This window comes from Ascaphus truei, chromosome 2 (assembly GCF_040206685.1).
Source record: "Ascaphus truei isolate aAscTru1 chromosome 2, aAscTru1.hap1, whole genome shotgun sequence".
Classification (NCBI taxonomy): domain Eukaryota; kingdom Metazoa; phylum Chordata; class Amphibia; order Anura; family Ascaphidae; genus Ascaphus; species Ascaphus truei.
The window spans coordinates 41,251,547-41,267,530 of record NC_134484.1 but is presented as its reverse complement, the minus strand read 5'-3'; the positions used below and the strand labels follow the sequence as shown (position 1 = coordinate 41,267,530).

At 42.2% G+C, this 15,984-nt stretch overlaps 1 protein-coding gene across 3 annotated transcripts in view; it reads right to left on the bottom strand.

The window, feature by feature from the left end:
* Positions 1-15,984, bottom strand: part of ZHX1 (zinc fingers and homeoboxes 1) — a 48,450-nt gene that overhangs the window by 10,766 nt on the left and 21,700 nt on the right. For all 3 annotated transcript variants that reach the window (XM_075582247.1, XM_075582246.1, XM_075582245.1), the window contains one exon: positions 12,114-15,028. In XM_075582247.1, the coding sequence (XP_075438362.1) occupies positions 12,117-14,768 (2,652 nt within the window). In that variant the 5' untranslated portion in view covers positions 14,769-15,028 and the 3' untranslated portion in view covers positions 12,114-12,116. The remainder of the gene's footprint in view (positions 1-12,113; positions 15,029-15,984) is intronic.

Genomic DNA, 15,984 nt, shown 5'->3' with positions numbered 1-15,984 from the left:
TTCTTAAGCATTTTAAAATCTCATTTCTGGTTTCCCATTTAACACATTTTGTTAGGCTTCCGTTATTTTTGTGTGTACGGCACATGCATCTGTTGTAGCGGAAAAGATACTGATTGCAATATACTATCACTATCAATATATGTAGATTGCTTTTTACAACCACTAGCACAGAATCTTGGTACCTGCATTCTCATAATTTAGTAGAGATGTAAAGCTATGAATATAAAAAAAGCTGGGCTCTTAAAAAGAAGGTAGTCAGTATTCCTAAGGAACAGCTACTAATAACATTCTCAGAAAATAGGTACTAACAAACAAATTGCATTAGTAACCAACTACGTATAGTACTATTTTCAGAAAACTTTAAAACAAAAAATACTATTTCCACACATTAGAATACAGATCCTGTATACGGGCCTCTCTTTCCAGCAAAACCTCTATTCCCCTTCAGACGAGGCAGAAGCATATTAGACCAACTAATCAAGGCAGATCGAACACAAAATCCAAAGAAATTATTTCTGTCCACCCCAATATGGTAGATGTTCATGCCTCCATTGTGGTTAATGTTCCAATGCCATTGAAGGAGTCGAAAAGACCCATAAGAGACAGATTTTGCACAAAAGTGATATCGGAAACAGCATTGATTCCCCAGTGGAGCGGCAATTTAATGCCCAGAGATATAGCATTTCACAATTACGAGATTTTATCATAGAACATATAGCACCACGAATGAGAGGGGGAAATTGAGTTAAATGCGTGTTGTGCCGGAAGGCATATTGGATACACAGACTGAAAACGATGTCTCTGAAAGGAATGAATGAAGATAACAGACTATGTTTTCTGGTAACACAAGAATATTGTGTTTTAGACATATGGGTGGTAAATCTGGGCCCCTTCCTTATGGGAAGTCCTAGCAATGCTCGCATACTTAACTTTCTACGAGTTTCGAATGTTACTGTTCTAATACCCATTACGATGTTGTCAAACAGGACCTATTCCTACGTTTTACTTATACTGGAAGGCGCATCATCTCTGAATATACATTGATTAGATTACGCTGACTTCTCCCATACTGTAATGTAGCCAGGTGCCCACCCCCCCCCCCCCCCCTGCTCCCCTTTCCTGCGATCCGGAAATCTGCAGGAGCGAGCGGCTGGTGAGGCGGTATATGGGGCTACTGGGTCGCCGGGATTCCGCGGCGGCACCTATAACATGGCGCCGCCATATTGTATACATCCGCGCATGCGCACTGAAGGTTTGTGCATATGCAGAAGGGTCTCGACAGCCGGCGGCTATCTTGGTACACTCCTGCGCTTGCAGCTACGCCGTCGGAGCCAGGACAGAGAAGGGGAAGGTAGGGTCTGAGTGTCAGTGGCACTCAGACTAGGCCAGAGAATCCCCTTAGGTCCCAGATAGGCCCCACTCGTTAGCTTGTGGTTGCTTCAGGGAAGGCCCTAGATAGGGACGCTTCCCTATTTACTGAGTAGTGTCAGGGACACAGAGTAAGACGCTGCACGGTGATTGCGGCCTGTGGTCTGGGACCAGACCACGTAAGTACAGAGACTCTTAAAGGTGGGACCCTCCTACCAGAGACCAAACGCAGAGACGGACGAAGTCGCCCAATTAGTGGATCCACATCACTATGTTGGCCGCACCGAGTACTAGAGTACTCGGCAGGTACCTCACAAAGTGCAAATACAACTCACGGGGTAGCGCTACTCCCTACACTTTTGGGTGGACCCGGACATTGGGGAAAAGGACATCAAGGTATTGGTCCTAGCACCTAATGTACTTTGGGGACACTCATTGGTGGAACCGAGTTGGGGTTGTTATACTGTGTGGTACAGGGTACTGTTCATAGTAAAGGTTATTATATATGCAGATGTGTGTATTACTGGCATTGTTCCTGGGAGGGGTTTATCCTGCTGCGTCAGGTTGAGGCCCTGCACCGGAGGTGGATATCAGATCACCACAGGCTCCCAGTGGCGGAGGCTCTGGCCTTCTGTGAGCCAACAGGTAACGAACGGCAGTACCGGTAGTCTCTTTAGTAAGGGGGAAAAGAGGGCTACATAAGGTAAGGCACCAGCATATGGAAACCAAGTACGGTATATAAAAGAACAATCCTGAAATGGATAAATAAATCTCCCAGCACAGGTGGTATATTGATACTATTTATGAACTGGTTAATCCAATACACCCACTTATCAATTTGATACTATTGCTGATTCGATACACTTATGTTTTGTTTACATAATACTGCAGCCCTTATTAGGCCTCGGCCAGTCTCCCCGCTGGCGTGCTGAGGCGCGCTGAGGCGCGCTGAGGCTCAAGGAAAGCGGGTGCTTTCCCAGGCCTTGCGGTTGCTTGCCCTGCGAGCTGTCAGGGGGCGGGCCAGTGATGTCACGGAGCTGGTTCGCCCTCATTGGGCGAACCGCTGACTTGACCGGCCCTGTGCTCCGGCAAGCACGTGAATTTAAAAATCTGCTAAGACCTACGCCTCCGTGCGCTTGCGGAAGCGTAGGCGAGCCCCTACTAAAGCCACTCTAATTGCGGCTGTAGGGGCTCAGTGCCAAGCATGAGCGAGCGTCAGCACGCTTCAGCGAGCAAGCGCGTACCATGGACGAGGCCTTAGATTGCATTATTTGAGTGCATCTAATTTAGAAGAATTTGCTTTCATTATTGGCGCTATTAAAAGATATTTACAGATTATTTTCTCTCTCCAGTGATGAATATATGTATTTAACATATGTATATATACATACATACATATACTTACCGCAAATGGAAATATTGTGCTCACTTGCATGTCTTAGATAGGTCTGCAACCCTGCCTTTCACCATTATCCCCCAACACACAGTACTTCCACTGCAGCAAGGGATTCTGGGAAATGACATCCAAATGAGCACACAATGCCACCTTTTGCTTCAAAACCATATGACATGGTCCCCTATAAGCTCATGCTTGCTGCATATCACAGCTTTTGAGCACAGTCTGGGTTAAGATGCATTGCCAGTAAACCCACCCACAGACAGCCGTTTCGACCTTAATGGGTCTCAGTGTGAGGTTGGTTATACTGGCTTTGCAAAATGAAGCATGGGATAGGTTTCACCACACTTAGTTAAGTTATGTTGGGTAAAAAAAAGTGACAAAAACCCTCCACAGTAAACCACTGTGTGCTCATTTGCATGTCATTTCCCAGAGTCCCTTGCTGCAGTGGAAGCACTGTGTGCTGGGCGATAATGGTGAAAGGCAGGGTTGCCGACCAGTCTAAGACGTGTGTGGGTGTGTTTGTGGGGTGAGTGTGGGGTGAGTGTGGTGTGTGTGCATACACACCACCTCCCCCAAAAAACAGGGCAGGTTTTCAGGATATCCCAGGTAAAGCACAGATGGTTCAATCAGAGGCTCAGTCGAAGAGCCACCTGTGCTGAAGCAAGGACTGATCGAGCCACCTGTGCTGAGGCAGGGATATCCTGAAAACCCGAACTGTTAGGGTGGGCTCGAGGATCCCTGATATATAGGAATATAATTTGGTTATATCTTTCTATTCAGTAACCGTCTGTCTTTATGTTAAAAAAAAATACAACAAAAACAATATAATTGGATATATTTTTAATATATCATGAGACGTGAAGTATAATGCATTTTTTTATTCGCTATAAAAGATAAATGTGCATGATATCTATCTATCTATCTATATCTATATATCTATATATCTATATCTATATATATATAGATATATAGACAAATCTACTGCTGCGCCCACTAGATTGCGTGAATGGAAATCATGCAATTATATATGTGATACCTAATAACTCAGGTGACTGATTAACTACATAGAACAACAGAAAATACAAACAAAACGATAAAAGCAGACAAACATTGGAAAACACAAAGAAAAACCACTAATCCAGGAAGCAGATGGAGCCGGAATATATGCTGCAGGGACTTCGCTGCTAGTCTTCATGAACTGCCACCTTCCTCTTCAAACTACAAAACAGAAAGAAGACAGTGCAGCTCCCATAGCATAATATTGTAACAATATTGTTGGGCCAGATCCCAGGCAGCCCTGAGGGGCCTCAAACCGTCAGAGGAGGCCCATCCAAGATGGCCACCATGGCCTTGCAGTAGCAAGGAAAATCTTCCTCTAAAAAGGTGCTGAGGGGAGGAAGGTGAAGGGAGACACCCCCACATACCAGAGCTGCAAGACAACCACTCCCACCCACCAGATCAATAAGGCAGCCAGAGGGAGGAACGCCCCCAGTAGCCCTGACTCCGCCCACAATTAAAGGAGACCAGTACATATAATAATAAAATGCTATCAGGAAGGCTGTTGCATGTAAGAGGCTGTCTCAGATTCCAGATGAACATGTGAATGAAAAGACCAGCAGGGGATGGGACCAGAATCAACTTCAGACAAAAACTCAGCGTTGAACAAGATGAATACCATATAACCTAAAACCTCACGAGCTCAGGGGAATTAATACAAATCAAACAGATCGGATGTACCCAGAGGGCCACCCCACTAACAGGCTAGGTGATCACAGCGAGAGGCCAATCATGCTACCAGCCAAGAGCAAAAAAACATCAGCCTCGCAAGAACTTAAAGAATACATCAAGCGGCGAGAAGCCTCCAACAGTGCAATGGAGCAGAACGACTCCCAAAGCGGCGAAGTAGAACCCATAACAGAGGTCACATCCCCCTGCCTTTTACACACTAAACAAGACATTAAAGATCTTTTTGACAACATTACAGGTCTCTTCCAATCGGAACTGGAGGTCGCGCTTAGTGGAATCAATTAAGACAATCAGCTAGGAGAAAAAACAGATACAACTGAGACAAAAGTTGACTAACTTCTAGAAGCCCAGAACCTAGCCGACCATGAGAGAAAGTACCTCAGAGAACGCGTGGAAGAATTAACAGAAGGATCTCGAAAACCGCTCAAGAAGGAACATTAGTTGGAGTAGAGTGAGGGGAGCTCCGTAGTCTACACCAAATATGGACTCATACCTCCTCAGACTATTCCAGTCCTTGGCTCCAGACTTGGATAAATCCCGGTTTCAACTTGATAGAAACAAGGGGTAGATGGGAGGTGGAGAAGAGACGTGAGAGAGAAAAACTGAGATGAGATGGTCAGAGAGAAAAGGGCGAAATGGAGAAGTCTGAGAGCGAAAAGTTTTTTTAGTGAAAACCAGGTCCAGGTAGTGGTCATCCTTGTGGGTGCTAGCTGCAATCCATTGGTGATGGTCGAAAGAAGAGGTTAAAGAAAGTATGGGGGATAGGAAGGGTTCAGTAACGACAGATTGAGACGAGGAGGAGCCCCATGCCTCCATCCCTGCCATCAGACAGAGTGTGGGAAAAAGAAAGGCCACCAAAAGAGAGGACAGCTTCCAATGCAGAGTCAGACTGAGTGAGCCTCTTGGGAGAGAGGCCACATTGGACGCTGTTTGTTCCTTGAACTCAAAATCAAATGTATTTCTATTCAAATTGATAGAAGCCATCTCCTAATCCAGTGGTTGGTATCTGGAATTCAAGTGATTTTGTTGCTAGCTCTGTATACAAGTATGTTTTTATTAATTAATAAGCGGTATATACATTTTGCTCTTTTCATAAACAATTTTTCTGGATCTAGTTGATCCCTTTTAGAAGCTGCTTTGACTCCTGAGATTGTCCATGTTCCCTGTGAAAATCCTGTTGGTACTGGTCATATATATTTTTCACTAAATGGGACTATTTATGGTCTTCACACTAAGTTTTTACTACATATGATTTGTAGTACACACACACAAACACACACACACACACACACACACACACACAAAGGGGTTTTGTGTACCCCTAAAGATCATGCACTTGGTCTCTTGTTATGAAATGGTTTAAGACCCTTTTATCATTTATATAGTGTGTTTAACCTCTTTTTTTTTTTAGTTACTAGATGAAGAAAAAAAAAAGAGGAAGGATACTTCTGAAACCGTGGATTTCTTGGGAACTGCAATATTTTAAACATGGCCACTGTCAAAAAATTGACAACAAGAATGAGTAAAAATGGTCTATTCATTTCTATAACGAACAAATCATAATCTAAATCGAAATTCCGGTAATGGACGGTCTCATAACAGATTCAGATACTGACACTAATGTATTGCAATGGTTTGTGTCCAACATGACATCTTGTGACGCATCACAGCAGTTTAGCATGTACACAAAAAAAATGACATTAAAAACTGGGTTACATTTAAACAGCATTAGCGGGTTTTCAGCAAAGAGGTCACAAAATGAAGTCCTCATAACAACACTGAGATACAAAACCCAAACTCCCTTTCCCATCTAAACTGTATCCCCCGCATGTGCCGTTTACAAAAGAAGTAAATTAATGCATGCATTTTTTATGCATTATAATAGTATTAAGACTTGTTAAGAGTCTAAGAATGTAAAAAAATAAATTATGAAGAATTATTTTTAGTGTTTTATTTTTGTGCGAGATGTAGTGGGATCGTTCGTTGCCCACATTCTCAACTGAGAATTAGAAGCGGGTTTTTTTTGGGGGGGGGGAAGAGTTATGATCACATTTAATTATTTGGTTAAAATCAGAAGGAAAATAACAGCGTTAGTGCAGTGTTAAACCAATTAATCCATGATTCCGGAGTGAAAAATCGTATTCTATAGCATTGAATGATCTAAGGCTGGGATTATACTCCTGCAGCCCAAGCGATTTGTGAATTTGGCTGCAGAAGATTGGGGACGCGATGTGGGGGCGTGGCGGACGCATCACGAAGCTGGTTCGCCCTCATTGGCTGAACCAGCTCACATCACGCGGCAGTCGCCTGAAAATACAAAATGTGTTGTATTTTCAAAACGCTGCCGCGTCAATGAGCCTCGTCACCGACAGGGGCAGGCACTGGGGTATCTTGCATAGCCCACAACAGAAAGAGTGCTTGCCAGGCGCACGCACGCACGCACCATAATCTCAGCCTAAAATTTACGAAAAGGAGAAAAAAGTATATTTAAGTTTTAATTCGGTTTTCACAGACACAGAATATTTTGTTATTGTTACAGAAAGAACAAAATATTTATTTTCCAGGACGATCGGCTATACGCCCAGAAGTAGAGATACTGCTCATCCACAGTCTGCAGGCTGTGGAAATAAATTGCACGCTGAAACACACACTAAGGAAGATGTTAATTACACATGGACAGCATTGGCGCGCGCACACACACACACACACACACACACACACACACACACACACACACACACAACCTTCAGTTCTGATGAGCATTAGGGCTAAAGAATCACAAGCCACTACATTTACTCCATATGAATTTATGACAGGGAGAAAGATGCCGATTCATTTCCCCAACCAACCGTGTCAGGATTCCAGAAAGCTGCAATCGCAAAAGATCAGTGGTTATTGCCGCTGCAAACTCAGTTCGGGATACCCTGGATTTTGCTGCAACAAATTTAGGGAAACCTGTGGCACTTGAATGCAATGCCGCAAACATTTGCTGTGGGGGGATTAGTAATGGTAAAGACATTCAGAAAGGAAAGCCCATGGTAAGCAAATTGGGAAGGCCCTAACGAAATCTTAATGACATTTAGTAATACCATTATTACAAATGTAGAGACTAGTAACACGGAGTTCTAGGTCACGAAAGCCAAAGAAAGGTATTATAACTACAGTACACATTGATGAATGTAAATGATAAAAATGGACAGGGAGGGGCGAGCATCCAGGTATCACTGCTAAGGACTGATATTGCACTTTGATCTTCCCAGGTGAAGGATGTATCCGGGTGCCTGGAAGAGACTTCTATTTGGACCCCAGAACCCTCTCCCTCCCCTCACCAAACCCCTCCCGTGTGTATGTATTCTTACGATCCATGATATCAGAGACTCTTTGGGGCACATGTCCGACTGCCAAGAGAAGCTACGTCTGAGGAACAGCAACCACTTTTTCTAAAGGACCTCTCTGTGAGCCGGTACCAAAGATGCAAGACCAGACCGGAAGACTAACAAAGAAACCATCATGAATCAAGCCAAAGTTTGGACTGCAAATACCAACTGGTATTAAGGGAGCTGGACTAGTACCAGGATGATGGGACATGCTTGCAAGTATGTGAAAACGAATTAAAATGTTCCTCCGGTACGAGGGGAAGTTTGGGAAACTGCATTCCACAATGTGTCATCTATAGTTTGGTATGGAACAAGGGAGATCATATAAAGATATTATGCTACTGTAAATATCAGGAAGGATTTACCTGGTATCACAATGGAATTCCAGAAAAAATCTTCTGTTAAGACTTCACTAAGAAGTGCCATCAGTCTAATTTTAACATTAACCCCATTATTGTTAAATGATAGTGCTACACGTACAGAAAACCCGCACTGCTGATATTAACCTGTGAGGTGCTGACTGGATGGAGACGTGATAATATCGATGAAAGAAAAAGAACCCAGTCTTATAGCACTCGTACACAACAATTGTATAATGATAAGTTTAAAATACTTTATTTATAACTATGAATAAAAAATAGGGTGTTAAAATATGATTAAATAATATGTCGAACAGCACGTGACTGTATCCTTTTGTAACCCACCCTTGTATAGGTGGGTAGATATAGTATGATCCCTGATTGGTACTAGAGATCAAACGCTATAAATTATAGCGACCTAAAATATAGGAGAGGAGCCAAAGAATACCCATACCTATAGGTATCTCCCCCTCATAGAGAGATATCAATTAATGCTGTATAAATTCATCCATATAATGTGAGCTACATCTCTATAAGGGATATTGCCTATTCTCTAAAGTGCAGGCTATTGAGCAAGCTATGAGGGGGAGATACCTATAGGTTTAACCAAGCGGAATATATGCCACATTACCATGAGTGTATCCCTCTAGAGCGCATTTACGCTTAGATACACTCTAATAGAGATAGTCTCTTTTCAGTGGGTATTCTTTGGCTCCTCTCCTATATTTTAGGTCGCTATAATTAATAGCGTTTGATCTCTAGTACCAATCAGGGATCATACTATATCTACCCACCTATACAAGGGTGGGTTACAAAAGGATACAGTCACGTGCTGTTCTACATATTATTTAATCATATTTTAACACCCTATTTTTTATTCATAGTTATAAATAAAGTATTTTAAACTTATCATTATACAATTGTTGTGTACGAGTGCGATAAGACTGGGTTCTTTTTCTTTCATCGATATTGTTAAATGATAGAGCAAGAAAAAACAAGTTTGTTTCAATCACAGTACAACTACTTTTCTGGTTGCAGAAGAGCTTATACGCCATCATGGCCACTGTTACCGAAAGGACGAGGGGAAAGTTAAACAGGAGTTAGCAATGTTAGGAGAGCGGAGATGGTCAATGTGAATGTTTTGGGTTTATCAGACAGACAATTAAAAAAAAAAAAAAACAATTTCTGTCTAAAATAAAATTAAATCTATAACACCAAAGAACTGTTATTTAACAGACACAAAGGTATTGGGACAAGTTACATTTTATGATACATTCAAATATATAGCTATTTGAATAAAAACATTTTTTTAGCATTATTGTATTACTAATGTTTTAATTTATCTGAATCACACGGTTCCCAGAAAAATCTTCTATTTTTTTTTTAGGGGAGGGGGTGGGGGAAAAGAGAATATAAAGATGGCTTTCTGTGATTCAGGGTCCCTTATGGACACTATTTGATGTATGTTATTCAAATTCCATCCAGTCTGCTATAATCCATTTTGTTCCCGTGTCTCTATTCTGTAATGTTGGTTTGTAAAACGTATTGTGGGATGTGAGAAAGAAGCACATTTAGGGTAAACATTTTATTATGAGACAGAGCGAAACATCAGTGGGTACAGAACACCTCATGTATCCACGGTTTAGATAAGAATATGGGCTGCACGCTCAGGCATAGGTTTTGTTTTACTCTTTTTCTTATAACACGCAGCTTTCAGCTTTCTAATCTTATTAATGCCAAATAGCCCATGATTAGGTTAATTTAGTAGCAAGGAAAGACCTATAGGAAACATGTTCGAGAGCAGATGCGTCGGAACAGAAGTACATAGCCCAAGTCTGTTCTCCATTTTTAACCTGTCCTTGCCTGAATCTTATTGTAACTGCCTCTAGAATAATAAATCATTTGGAACTGCAAGAAACTGGTGTCAGACCAATTTATTGGGACAAAGAATCTGTATTTTCACTGTTGGAACGTTTATTTTCAGATAGCCCTCGGATTTTTCGTAGACGATTAACTTCCACATCTTTTGTAACTTTATGAACAGTCGTCTGGTTACAAGTCACAGGACAAATTGTTTCATTCGAGTGTGGCTGTTCTATGGCTTCAAAGTCTTAGGCTTCGTCCCCAGTGGCCACAGCAGCGTGTGTGCGTGGGCGCACAAGGCGCGATGCACGACCGCTTTGGCCAAAAGACAAGATTTTTGTCTTTTGGTGTCGGCGGCCGAGCATTGGCCGCGTCACGGCGGCGGTTCAGCCAATGAGGGTGAACCAGCCGCGTGACATCATGGCCGAGCCTCCCCGCCTCGAGTTGCCTGGAGTCCACCAGGTGGCGCTGATGCAGGTAACGAGCGCCGCCAGGAACCATAGCGTGCACACTGGGACCTTAGCTACACAACGTCTGGCTATTATCAATGTGGGCAGATTTGGGACTATAGAACACAATCGCCATTTTTCTGGAGAAGAGTGTGCCTGAAAATTGTCTCATTTCACAGGCCAAGAATCATAGGTTGACCGTAATAATTGAAGAACATTAAACTTAAAATTCTGCGTTCTCCATTCTGTTTGGAGGGTTTTTGTCACTTTTTTACCCACAATAACTTATACCAGTGGTTTCTAATCTTTTTTTGGTTAAGGAACCCTATATGAAATTTCGAGGTACCCTCAATTCGCTCTAATAGCACGTCTGAGATCCGATGAATTTACAATGCTTCTGTATTTGGTGCAAATTTTAAATTAAGGGAACCCTTTAGGGATGCCAGGGGAACCCCAGGGTTCCTGGGAACCCTGGTTGAAAAACACTGACGTATACAATGTGAGGTTGAAACCTATTCCAGCTTCACATTGCAAAGCCAGTGTAACCAGCCTCACACTAAATGAGTAGGTTTACTGGCTATGCATTTATTTAACCCAGGATTTGCTGAAAAGCTGTGTAATACGGCAGGCATGTGCTTACAGGGGTCCATGTTAAAATGAACTTGAAGCAAAAGGTGACACCGTGTGCTCATTTGAATGTCATTACCCAGAATCCCTGGCTGCAATGGAAGCATTGTATGCTAATGGTGAAAAGCAGGGTTGCACACCTGTCAGACATGCGAATGTGCTCACAAGCGATATTTTTATTTACGGTGTTAAACAGGTAAGACTTGAACATTACTGCGGGAATTTCGAGGCGATATGAAAGTTTTAAAGCACATTTTCTCAAGCTACACTTACCCCAAGGAGTCCTGCTTAAAAACGGATTTTTGCAAATACTACTCCATTTATTTATGGACTGGTTCCTGAATGACCAGCTGTGAAACTAAAACCCTTTTCTTTCATTGTAATTAAGTTCTCTGTGCGGTTTCATTACCTTTTACAGAGGTTTCAGCCATAGACCCAGCAATGTAGCATTTTGAGAGAATAAAATAACTGGGTGCTGAATTAGAAAATGTGAATGTCAGTTCCAGAACATGACATACCCCACCACTTTCACTAAACCCTGCAGCCCTTTGTGTAGTGAACATAGCAACAGGAGGCAGCAAGTTAACATGGTATCAGTAGGTTAAATTGCATGGAATCTTAAAAACAGCAGCGCCAACTTCTTCACTCGTTTTAAATTGCATGGCTATAATAAAAACAAATTGAAGTCCTTTATAAATGCCCAGAAAACCACTGGCCCAGCAAAGGTATCCTGCAGATGTATGCTAACCCAAGCACCGATATGAAACATGAGACGCTGAGGAAGTATTACTGCAGAATACACAAGGCCTCTTTTAATGCCACCAAGAGAAATTAAGACAGTATTAGTGAGTTGGCCACATCTCAACACAGCCCTGTAGGTGGCACTGCTGCTGTAGATTTATATTCGACAACAGATACTACTTACATATCAATCATCCATTTTTGAGAGTCTCCGTTTAACGTGTCTCGGGGGCTCCCATGTATCACTGTCATCCGTATCTTCATTCTCCTCTTCCTCGTCAGTCAACAGGTTATCGTCGTCGTCGTCCTCTTCCTCTTCCTCAAAAGGATCCACACCAGCCTCTACTCTTCTAAGTCGTTCAGCAAACCACTCCCTCACCTGTTCATAACCCATGTGAGATTTGGCAACCAATTCGTCCAGGTCTTCCTCGTTAAGGAATTTGTGCGCTAAATAGTAGTCTTTCAGCAATGCTTTTCCAGTTTTAGATTTCATCTGCATTGTCATCCTGTCCCAGTTATGCGTTCTTCTGGGCCCTTTTGGCCTACCTCGAGGTCTCCCCCTTCCTCTACCTCTTGGTCTTCCTCTTCCCTTTCTCTGGCCAAATCCTTGACCATTCATAACATTTGGACTGGAATTGCTGGTAGATTGGTACTTGTAGTACCATTTTAAGTTATTATGCTTCCATCCATATCTAGTATCTCCAAACCAGCCCACAATATCACTTCTAGCGAGCCCAGATTCCTCTGCCAATTTGTCATATTCACCTGGTGTCGGCCACTGTGTACGGACAAATGCACTCTTAAGTATGTGCAACTGCTCAGGGGTCTTTTTTCCTAGTTTGCTAGAAAGAGATGCCCCCGATTGTTTTCCCGAAGCTCCACTTTCAGGAGAATTTTCATCTGCTTCTTCTTTGATTACACGGTCTGCATAGCTCTCATCGAGTTCACATGCTTCTTCTTTTATATCTGTAGACTTCCTTTTTTCTATAAACCAGGCATCAATTTCTCGCCGCGTAAGCTTAGTAAGAGTCCTTAATTTGTTTAAGTCCTCATCTGAAGGTACTGGGCTATTGAAAAAACTCTCCTCAAGAATATGCAGTTGCTCTGCATTTTTTTCCTTGAACTTCTGAGGTGTGAAATCTGGATAGTGATTCCAACTCTGTCTACTACGCTGCGGTGTCACAAGAGTTGGGGAGTCTGTGGTCTCATCACTCGAATCAATAATAATCGTGCCAATAGCATCACTGGTGAAATGGATACCATGACTCCCCTTTGAATTCCTTTGGTTGTATCGTGTATCACTAAACCACTTTTTGATTTCCCCTTTAGTCAGCCCAGTAAATTTAATAAGTCGATCAATTTCATTATTGTGAGGAAATTGGTTTTTTAGGTAACTAACTTTCAGAGACGACAACTGCTCCTTGGTTTTCTTTGAACGCATACCAAAAACATCATTCATTAGAGATGGATCCTGCTTGGGAAGTTGTTGAAATGGAACAGCAGCCACCTGCTTTCTTTCTGTAACAATCTGGGTGGGCTGAAATTGGGCCTTATGCAGTTGCGCATGACTTGAAACACCCGCTACAGTCAAAGCTATTGGTGTCGTCACAGGTAATGCGTTTGTTCCTGTAACTTGCGTGAGGACCAAGCCAGGCTGACCAACTATTTGGCATGTCTGTAAAATGGAAGGCAAACCATTGGCACCTGAAGAAATGTGAGCTGGGATAACTGTTATTGTCTGGGGCATAGTGTGCACTGTACCATTAAATTGTTTCCTTCGTGCGTCTTCTACTTCTTCAGGTGTCCAACTAACGCCATGCTTGAGGCGCTGGGCAGAGAACCAGATCTTTATTTGCTCCTCTGTGCATTTGGTTTGAGCACCAAGAAGTGTGATTTCAGAGACCGTTGGGTAAGGAAATTTGTTGTAAGTGTTGAGTAAAAGAGGGTTGCTGTCCAAGGCAGCATTATAAGTTGGAATGCTATTTATAGGTATTAAGACTTTTGAAAGTATGTGGCAGTTCTGCTGGGCCTGAACAGTCGTGATAACCTGAGCTAGTCCGGTTTGGATAACCGTAGCGGGAGTAACTACAGTGCTAGGGAGTTCTTGGGCACTGGTGATAACCGTATGGTTCGTTTTAACTGGCTCCAAAACAACTGGAGTTTGCCTCGTTTCTTTCTCTTCTTGCGGGTTTGCCTTTGAGTCGCACTCTGTTTTCATCGCTTTCTCCTCGGCTCCGTCTTCGCCTGCCGTTTGGGAAACGGTGATCCGTTTCTTCTCCGATTTATCTTTCATTATCTTCATTATCGGCGTCTTGCTGATGGAGATCCCCGACGAGTTGGACTCCGACTGCTCTTGGTTCTCTCCCTGAACAAAGCTCCCGTCGAAAGTCAGATCATTAACCGTTTGTTCAAAAATGGACTGATTGTTGCGCTTCACCATGGTCAGTTTGAAGTTATCCTCCCCGGGATGATGCTTCATGTTGTGCTCAGAAAGAGAATCATACCTCTTCGTGAGAAATTTACACTCCACACAAAAATACGAAGAGTTTAGTACCACATTGGGGTGTTCGGAATCCACGTGAAAAGTAAACATATTTAGATCCGGGGTCTGAAATGAACAATATTTACATTCATAACCCCCTTCGACTTTATTTTGTAGATGGTCCGAATCACCGGTTTCTAGAGCATCGTCGTCGCTCAAAGTGTTCTCCCGCATGGGGTTCTCCACTGGCATGAGAACTGGAGGGCCGTCCTCCCCGTCGGAGTTCATTTCTAAATCGGGATCATGCTCGCTGGCAAGTACCATGCAAGGTGTAGTTGATTTCCTTCTACTTGCCATAGTGCTATAAAATAGTCTCTAGTATACATATATATATATATATATATATGTAAAAACAAACAAAAAAAAGAAGAAACAGAGGCTAGTATATCTTCAATAAAAACAACCCTTTAAAATAGCTTCTGTTTGTAGTTCCAAGTTGGTGATGTATGCCGCGATCTTTTCAATGTGCCATGTGATGCTGTAGTGAGTGCAATAAATAGTCATGAGTGTTGAAATGAAGTTCGATTCTTGGTGGTGCAATATTCAAAATACTGTACCTGAAAAAGAACACAAAAACATGTTCATGTTAAAGCAGCAGTTCAAGCAATATCCTACATGTGTTTATATATATATATATATATATATATATATATATATATATATATACACACACACACACACAGCAGTTCAAGAAAATACTTGTAGCATAAAAAAAATAAAAATGTATGTGACAGCCCCATCCCCTTCTGAACTCTGGCTCTTGAGCCCCGCCCTCTCTCTAGCAGTGCACCAATTGTATCTAACTGCCCAGTCAATCATATTCTAGGAACTACATTTCCCAAAATGCTGTGCAAGAACTGAATTAAAGAACCCTGAGCAAGCGATCGATTACAGTCGGTTACCGGAGAATGGATCGATCTGCAGCTTAGCTAATCACTTGTCAGTGTGCAGATTGTATTGATGCACATATTGAATGGGGGGAAAAAATATATATTTTTTTTTAACACGGCAGCTTGAACTGCAGCTTTAAAAAGCTTAAGAAAATAGTGAGATTTTACACGGCTATTTTAAATGTCAAAACCCTTAAGGTGTCATTCAGCTGTAGCTGCTATGCATTGTAACAAATGCTGTGGCTTAGCGAGTCAGGTCTACTGTGTGCAAAGAAGGTAATAGGACTTCCCCCCATTATTCCTAGTTTAACCCCTTGAATGACACCTCCCTTATTTTCTCTCGAATGCCGCTCGGCCCTGCCGGAGAAGCTCTGTAATGAGAGATACTAAAAATTATGTTTAAATAAAACGGACTATTGACATTTCTTACTAATGGTAAAAATGTATGTTATTCTTTATTAACTTAAATACAAAACAATATAATTTGGCAATTCCAAAATGCTGTGTGCACACAAATTCCCACAGAAGCGTATAAACGCGCAGACGTATAACGTGCCTTCAGAAATCGGAGGTCAATACTGATTAACAATAATTCTCAGTCATCTCCGAATGAGGTATAACAA